At 40.4% G+C, this 7,968-nt stretch overlaps 2 protein-coding genes across 7 annotated transcripts; both read left to right on the top strand.

Annotated features, from left to right (window-relative positions):
- The first annotated feature begins 1,218 nt into the window (after positions 1–1,218).
- Positions 1,219–3,006, top strand: LOC107042249 (HD domain-containing protein 2). 3 transcript variants are annotated; one of them, XM_015263232.2, is made up of 5 exons: positions 1,219–1,467; positions 1,545–1,622; positions 1,699–1,823; positions 2,172–2,340; positions 2,539–3,006. In XM_015263232.2, the coding sequence occupies exons 2-5, from the start codon at positions 1,572–1,574 to the stop codon at positions 2,767–2,769; spliced, it is 576 nt and encodes a 191-aa protein (XP_015118718.1). In that variant the 5' UTR covers positions 1,219–1,467; positions 1,545–1,571; the 3' UTR covers positions 2,770–3,006. The 3 variants fall into 3 exon arrangements, with proteins under 3 accessions (XP_015118718.1, XP_015118719.1, XP_015118717.1); XM_015263233.2 differs by lacking the exon at positions 1,545–1,622 and having other exon boundaries at positions 1,653–1,823; XM_015263231.2 differs by having other exon boundaries at positions 1,220–1,622.
- A 241-nt stretch (positions 3,007–3,247) lies between these two features.
- LOC107042248 (myogenesis-regulating glycosidase) lies at positions 3,248–7,840 on the top strand. 4 transcript variants are annotated; one of them, XM_015263228.2, is made up of 6 exons: positions 3,248–3,552; positions 4,002–4,131; positions 4,909–5,124; positions 5,308–5,418; positions 5,505–6,500; positions 6,865–7,840. In XM_015263228.2, exons 2-6 carry the CDS (start codon positions 4,004–4,006, stop codon positions 7,769–7,771), a joined length of 2,358 nt encoding a protein of 785 aa, XP_015118714.1. In that variant the 5' UTR covers positions 3,248–3,552; positions 4,002–4,003; the 3' UTR covers positions 7,772–7,840. The 4 variants fall into 4 exon arrangements, with proteins under 4 accessions (XP_015118714.1, XP_015118712.1, XP_015118716.1 ...); XM_015263226.2 differs by having other exon boundaries at positions 3,998–4,131; XM_015263230.2 differs by having other exon boundaries at positions 3,250–3,552; positions 4,033–4,131.
- The last annotated feature ends 128 nt before the right edge of the window (positions 7,841–7,968 follow it).

Raw genomic sequence — 7,968 nt, 5'->3', positions numbered from 1 at the left:
CGGGGAATGTAAGAGAAAAATATCGTTCCAATTTTTCCTACATTTTTTATTAAATAAATTGTACATCAATCATTCGGAGAGCGCCTGAAGTACTAAACTTCGCTCTTACTCGTAAAAATATCCCATAAACCGATTAATTTCAATTTAACTCACCGTTAATGTCGAATGGCATTTTCCTGCCATCGAAATGTCAGAGAAAATTCCATCAATTTTTATTAAATGCTTCATAAGTTAAAAACAAAATAAATCCAATTTTGAGCTTAAGGAAGCATCTTGAATAACATTTTTTTTACATAATAAGGGACGAGAGGAAGTAGAGGGGAATAAAATGTTTCAATTTCACATTGGATGGTTGGAAGATTTTGTGTGGAATAACAATGACATTAAACGTCTCGAAAGGATTTCGTCCTTCCTAGACGAATGGAAGTCTTGATCAGGCAAAGCAGCAGTCACTTCCGTTCTACCCCCACTAGTGTAATCTGCGGCGATAGTATTGACCGGTGAAACTACTATTCAATGTGAAAACATTCCGTAGAAGGGTACATTGAATGCATGTGTAACCCCATTCGCCGGTAGACATTCCTGTGTCTGTCCTTCACGCACAAAGACACGGCGTATATATATATATTTTTTTTATTTGTTTCTGGAAAAAAAATGAGAAAAGGGGCGACATCACGCACCCACCCACTGCGTCTCGATTTACACTAGAGAATGTCGAGAGGCTTTTCGAAATAATAGTGACGGGGCGGACATTGTAGACGCTTTTCCCACGCCGAGAGGGGTTTCAATGATGAAAAGGACACCGTCTGGAATTTTAATTATCCAGATTTTAATGGCGGAATTTATTCAGCGAGACGACTGCTGAAAACCCTGACTAAACTATTTGTTTATTAAAATACTTTACATGTTTCTTTTGGGTGACTCATAGTTCCTAGATTTTAATGATGAGTAATTTTTTCAATTCATTGATTGACCAAAAAATTAATAGAACGTGAACGATAGCAGAAGAAGAAAAAGCTGAATTTCTTCTATTTATCAGTTGATGTTGATTTATCAATGCCGGAAATGAATTGCTTTTTTTAATTAAACGTAATCAGAAAATTGAAATTTCAATGGCTCTCAAGAGTTCATCATTGAGACAATTTCGTATAATTGGTGGGAAAACCGATGCTGCTGCCCCCTGAAATTCCGGGAAATCAACGCATGCGCAATGATGAGCAAATTGTTTTTGAGAGATCTCCACATGGAAATCATAACCTATACAGGCGTCCTGGCGAGATTCTAGTCTTCGCCTCTCCATATAACCTAATGGTGGGGGAATAGGAACCGAAGAAAAACAATCTCTCCAATCAGTTGTCAGAATAGTCGAATGTGCGTCGTGGCATAAGCCTCACCGGTTCTTCAATCTACGGACAAGAATTTCCTTCAACTCTGGGTCCTTCAAAAAGGATTTCTCCGCTCAATTCAGTGCGTAATCGGACATTACCTCGTTGCTCCAATCTTTTATCTCTTATCAGATCTGACATTAAGATTTGGGTTTCAAGGATCAAATCGTTAAAACGAAGAAGATAATGGAGATAGCACAACTGTTTGAGTTCATGGAATTGGTTGGGAGGCTTAAGGTATGTTTATTGTTTCCATGACGATGCCAGAGGTTGAGAGGTCAGTGAGCCGTTTATTCCCTTTGTTTGGTACTAGCACATGAAACGAACTGGCTGGGTTCGACAGGGAATCGACGATGCTGAGACCATTGCTGGACACATGTACAGGATGGCTGTTCTCGCACTTCTCGTAGACACTAAGGAAAACATCAACAAAACCAAGTAAGATAACAGTATTTGTTCATGAGGTGTTATTGTTAGGTTTAAGTACCTCTAGAGATGAATGATTCATCGGTTGACAGATGAGTAATTAGTGACTGAGAAGCAGTTTGGATTTATTTATCAACAAATTGATCAATCACTTTGTCTCAAAATTCAAGAGAGAAACAATTTTTTAATCAGGGCATTTTTTAATTGTTCAATTACTAAAAACATTACATAATCAATAGATTTACTTCAAACCTATTATAAATCAATCTTGAAATTTCACGGAAAAAACATTGTTGTTCATTGATAAGAAGGGAATATTTAGAAAAAACAGTCATTTCATCATTCTTTTTTAATTGACAGGGTGATGGAGATGGCTTTGGTGCATGATCTAGCTGAGGCAATTGTTGGTGATATTACTCCCCACTGTGGAGTATCTGTTGAGGAGAAGCATCGACGTGAGGACGAGGCAATGATAGAAATATCAAAATTACTTGGGGACAAAGGGCCAGACACACTCAGACTCTTCAGGGTGAGTTCCAAATATCCAGTTCAAATATTTATTTATAATTTTGTCTTAACGCAAACCGTCCCTATTTTAAAGACACATTTAGACCTACGAAACTATTTAATATTAATCGTTTCCTGTAAATACCTCAGCAAGGGTTGATACTTATCAATTTTTAAAAAAAATCTTATCAATAATGTTTTTGTTTTTTTTTGAAAATAGGAATATGAGTCACGCGAATCTCCAGAGGCCAAATACGTCAAGGATTTAGACAGATTGGACCTCATTATGCAGGCGTATGAGTACGAAAAACGTGATCAAACTCATGGAAAACTGGAGGAGTTCTTCACTGGTACAACGGAGCACATCAGTCACCCCCTACTCAAGAAGATGGCCAACGAGATCATGACACGAAGGGCTGAGCTCATCGTACCTCCAACTGTCGAGCATTAATGTTCGAAAAGCTATGAAGGAGTGAATAAACTAAATTACTAGTTTTTAAACCAAAAAAGTGAACAAAGAGATACTACTTTTACAAACCATCATCAAGTGTCCTTAAGCTCAAAAATACTCAACTCCATTCGTCTCTTCCATCACTGATATTTATTGTAATACTCAAACTATTTCTTTGTTCAAACATGTTCTATTTAATTTTAATTTGTGAGTAAAGCTGATACTTTTGTAATAAATTCCAGTGTTTATTATTTTTTTCAACCACAAAATAACCCACATTTCAAGAAAACATTAATTCCAATGATTTGTAATTGTAAAAACATAATGATCGATTTGGCGCGGAGATTCTCATCTCCAAATGCCCTTCATATTTGTCCCCAATGTTTTCACTGATGAAACGTTCAAATTGAGAAGGTACAACAGATAAAACGTAACAAGAGCTAACGAGTTCGCTCCCACTCATCGTATTCGGTCATTGGAGTGTCTCTGTCTCTCTCTTTTTGATGGTGTAAACTCCACTCATCGTCAATTGGACTTTTACAGTGTAGTGAGAAGTATTGTACCCAGCAATTCACATAAAGTTTTTTCTATTAATTTTTAACCACTTGGATTTCCCCCACGTGCACTAATTTATCAGTGGATTATATTCAATGTGAATATGACCCGTGGAGAAAGAAAGTGAAGCTGTACGCAAATCACGTCTCGTGATTCAAGGATTTTCTCAACTAATATAGAGAGTGAGGAGGAGACGCCTGATGACCTTGGATTAAAACTGAAATTCCGGTGAGTCGGGATGAATTAATTTTCGGACACTCTTCGGATTTTACTTTTGAAGCAAAAAAAAAATGAAAGATTACGCAATCAATCTGTTATTAAATCACGTGGAAATTTTCACCTGTGTGTGATGCTCTTGAACATGGAGCTGACATACATTGATGTTTATTCAACTAGTTAAGAGAGCGCCTACAAGACATAACACCCTTTATTTTCGTTAGATTAACTCTTATTGCAATCAATTTCTTGTACGAACAAATGAGAAGTCTGGGGTATGTGATAAAGACCAAAGAATGACGGGAACTCTATGATTTATAGTCTCGATTACAGGCCGCCTCATTTTACAAACATATCTAATCACGAGGAACAAGAGAAATTGAATAAACACTGACGATAAATCTAATCTTCTGTCCTGAAATGTATTTCATTAAGAGATTTCAATGTCTGTTCAAAGGTAGTAATGACTTCGAAATTTTCTCGTACCGACAGTGAGAGCAGTGCGACATTTTCAAACAGTGGTTCGACGCCCAACGGAAGTAGCCTGGGGTCGGAAACAGACGAAGAAGGCAATGATGACGAATTGGTCAAGTAATTGCATATGTCTATTTCACTCAGACTAAGAAGCTCAATCTTTCCTCTACTTACAGAGATCTTTTTTTTCACGCAACAGATGAAAATCCGGCGAAGAAAAAACATGACTTACCCTGTTGAAGGAAATTGCAATTCCATGTCACGATAAAATCATGAAATTACGGTTTTTATTTTACGTACATGCTTGAACAAACTTGAAACACATGATTCAAAGACAATTATTTGCTCACAAAACACAGCCTGGATTAACCCTATCGTTCGGATTTTTAGCGTGGATTATCAATATTTTCATGAGACACTGCAGGAGCCGCAGTAATGCTGACAGTCGCATCGATGATTCAAAGTAACTCGTCTTTATCTCCTCAGGGTTATCGGGTCAATTTTTTTTCTCATTCCAGTTGTGCTATACATTTGAAATACATCGCCTGCGGTATTTTTCTGAAGTAATATCTTGTTTCCTTCATGGTCATTGTCTAGAGGACAAAAAAACACGCGATTTTGTGTAATTATTCACTGTTAATTACAAAAAGTGAACTTTTCGATTGTTTTATCTTTATTGCATCCCACTTGAGAGATCAAAATTGAATATTCTTTTCGTGAGTTGAATGTAGAAGTGGAATGATCCCAAGATATGATGTTGGAAGTGCAGTTTCTCTCCAGAGGTATTCAACTGAATAGTAAAAACTACTGAATCCTGTTTTGATAAAAAAAAAATCTCGTGTGCAGTGTGATTGGTGACGCAATTTCTACCGACTACTTTAATTTGACTTTCAGAGTGCCACTGCAGGCACCTCCCCGGAGAAAACCAAAAATAATCCCGATGGTTAAGAAACCCGGAACAGGCAATTCAACTGAAATATCGGACATCCAGAGCCCCAACTCGACGATCACCAGCGTAAACAGCATCAGCAGTCTTTTGAAGGAGAAGTTACAATTTACGTTACCACAGGCATTGCGAAGTAGTAAAAGACGACAGAATGCAGACTACAGGTAGTGAAGAATAATCAAGTAGAAAAAACACCCGTGACGTTTTTCCAACATATATATAACTCAGGAATAAATAAAGCCATTGCGCAAAATGCTGAGGAGTTATCGATCAACACTTACAACAAATGATCTTGTGCAAATTATTTTAAAAAAATCCATAAAAATTGCAAAACTTTAATTTTTCAGGATCCGAGCATTTGTGGGGATCCTCTTTCTCTGTGTGGTGCTACTAGTAGCTTTTGCACATTTCTATTACACTCAGTATGTCCTGCAGCGTGCATACTTTGATAAATTCAGGTAAGGCACACATAATATTTGAAATTTCCGTTGGAAGATTCTTGAATTTTCCAGACAATTCTAAAATTGATGGAACTTCACCTCAGATTCAACAAGAACCAGCGTCTCCTCCACATCTACAGCAGCATAGGTTCTGAAATCGTCTCGGCCCGCCTCGGCTATGGAATCCCCATGGACACAGGTGTCTTTCCCTGTCTCGCTGAGCACCAGAAACAATCCTCCGTCTGTCTAGAATGGTTGCACTACTCTCGCCTCTACCTCTCCTACATAAACCTCAACGGCATGCACTGCTACACGATAACATGGCAGTCTCTGAGCCCCACCTTCAACCCCCAGGACTGCTTCGACTGGTCTCCAAAGCGCAGCCACTGGTACGGCGGAGGTCAACTCCAAAGTATGGCGTATCCTCTGGAACAGGGGAGACTGGAGATGAGTCCCTTCGTCACCGGTGACATTCAGAAGCACCCCTTCGGAAATGTACTAAAGCGCTATTTCCTCAACTCCAAGGGTGGCACCATCATCGTGGACCCCCAGTCGCCGCTCTACATCTCCATAAATGCAAACAGAACTCGAGAATTTTGTCTCCAGGCAAAACACGACGATTTCGCATACATAAATCACCTGACTCCTCTTCCCCAGCTGAATTACACGATCTGCGCCACCGACAATATGAAGAATCTCCACTCCTCGATGGCCGACAAGTCCCTGTGGGATGGGCTCAAGCCCGCGGAAGCGGGAGTCGTCGATGCTCTCCTCTCCGAGCCCGTCTGGCAGATCTCCCCAACCAACGAGGCTGCCATTTACAATTACACCGAGGACATCATAGCCCTGGGATTCTTGAGACAGGGCCATGTGCTGCTGGACGCAGAGTGGCAGAAGAGCCCTGGAGATGTCACGCTGGATGACGCGAGATTTCCGTCCATGGAGGAGACAATAAACATCATTCGTAGGCGAGGGTTCAGGATTGTCTTGACCATCCAGCCATTCATTTCTACAGAGTCGATTAATTTTAAGGAGGCTGTCGACAATAGACTGCTCATTTCGGAGAGGGGGAGCGATCCACGGATACCAGCATTGACTAGGTAATTTTTTTTAAATTATTTAAAGTGCTGGAATCCTAATTACAGATTATTCACACTGTCATTGCTATTTTACATTTCTCAATTTGTTACACTTATTACAGTTGGTATGCTTTTTTCATTTTAGATTTTTAATTCACATTCTTTAAGGTATTCACAAATGATTTCTATGCATTTATGGTCAATTGCATCTGCGAATTTTTTTGTAGTATAGGGAGCAGTACATGTTGAATTTGTCAAGTTATATAACAATTTGATTCTCTGTCATTCTCGTAATTTGAGCAATGACTAGGTAATTTATCATGTTTTTCCATTCATTTATTGCCCTCGCATTGTATTGCGGATTTCATTTGATGTTTTCTTTCAGGTACGGTCGCAGCAACAGTGCAGGTGTCCTCGACGTCACCAATAATCGCTCAATCCCCTGGCTCCAGGGAAAACTTCACAGTCTAACGACGAAATACCACGTGGAAGCTTTCTACCTCGATCTAGGAACAGCCCACGACATGCCCCACTACTACAAATGTGAGGAGCCCCTGACCAATCCTGACCACTACAAAACCCTCTTCACCAACGCCGTCATAGGGACAATTCCAGTTCTAGGTGTGTCCAGTGCAATTTCCCGACCGAAAGCCCCCATCTTCGTCTCCCTCCCCCCCTTCCCGTCCTCCTGGAAAGCAATCAAGAATGTAATCCCCACGATCTTGAATTACGGAATAATTGGATTCCCCTTCATCATGCCAGGGGCTGTGGGAGGGGACGTGGACCTCCCCAAGTCCGATAACAACCCGAACAACGACTTCGCGGTCAGTCTTCCGGATAAAGAGCTCTACATCAGGTGGCTGCAGCTCTCGACCTTTTTGCCTGTCATCAGGTTCACTCATCTGCCTAGTAAATACTCGGACGAGCCGCTCCTGGAGATGGCGAAGGCCCTGACCACATTGAGACAAAAAATTGTCACTCCACTGTTGAAAAAAATCGTCAACGAGACATTGGAATCGGGTGTGCCTATAATCAGACCCCTCTGGATGCTGGACCCAGTGGATCCAGCCTGTCAACTCGTAATGGATGAATTTTCGGTTGGAGAGGAGCTCATTGTCGCGCCGATTTTATACTCGGGAAGTAGACAGAGGGAGGTTTACCTCCCCGCTGGCATCTGGAGGGACGGCATCGATGGAAGCCTCAGGAAAGGCTCCAGGTGGATTCACAATTACAGGGTCGCTGAAGATAAAGTCGCTTATTTTGTTAAAGTGCCCGATAACACGAGATTTTGAGAGAACAATGTGGACTGATAGTTCTGACAAGTTGTAATAATAATACAGTAAATCATCGGTTAGGAATTATTCGATAGTGCGTCCAACTTCATTACACCTGTCCCCTTATCCCTGAGGTCGTTGACATGTGCCAGGCAAATATTCGGGTAATCTTGTGCCATGCTGTGTCATCACGATTTACGGATGAAGTTGAATAA

The sequence above is a fragment of the Diachasma alloeum genome, unplaced genomic scaffold (assembly GCF_001412515.2).
Source record: "Diachasma alloeum isolate Michigan unplaced genomic scaffold, Dall2.0 Dall_scaffold_00430, whole genome shotgun sequence".
Lineage (NCBI taxonomy): Eukaryota > Metazoa > Arthropoda > Insecta > Hymenoptera > Braconidae > Diachasma > Diachasma alloeum.
The sequence above is the reverse complement of the archived record's forward strand: the minus strand, read 5'-3'. Positions and strand labels throughout refer to the sequence as shown.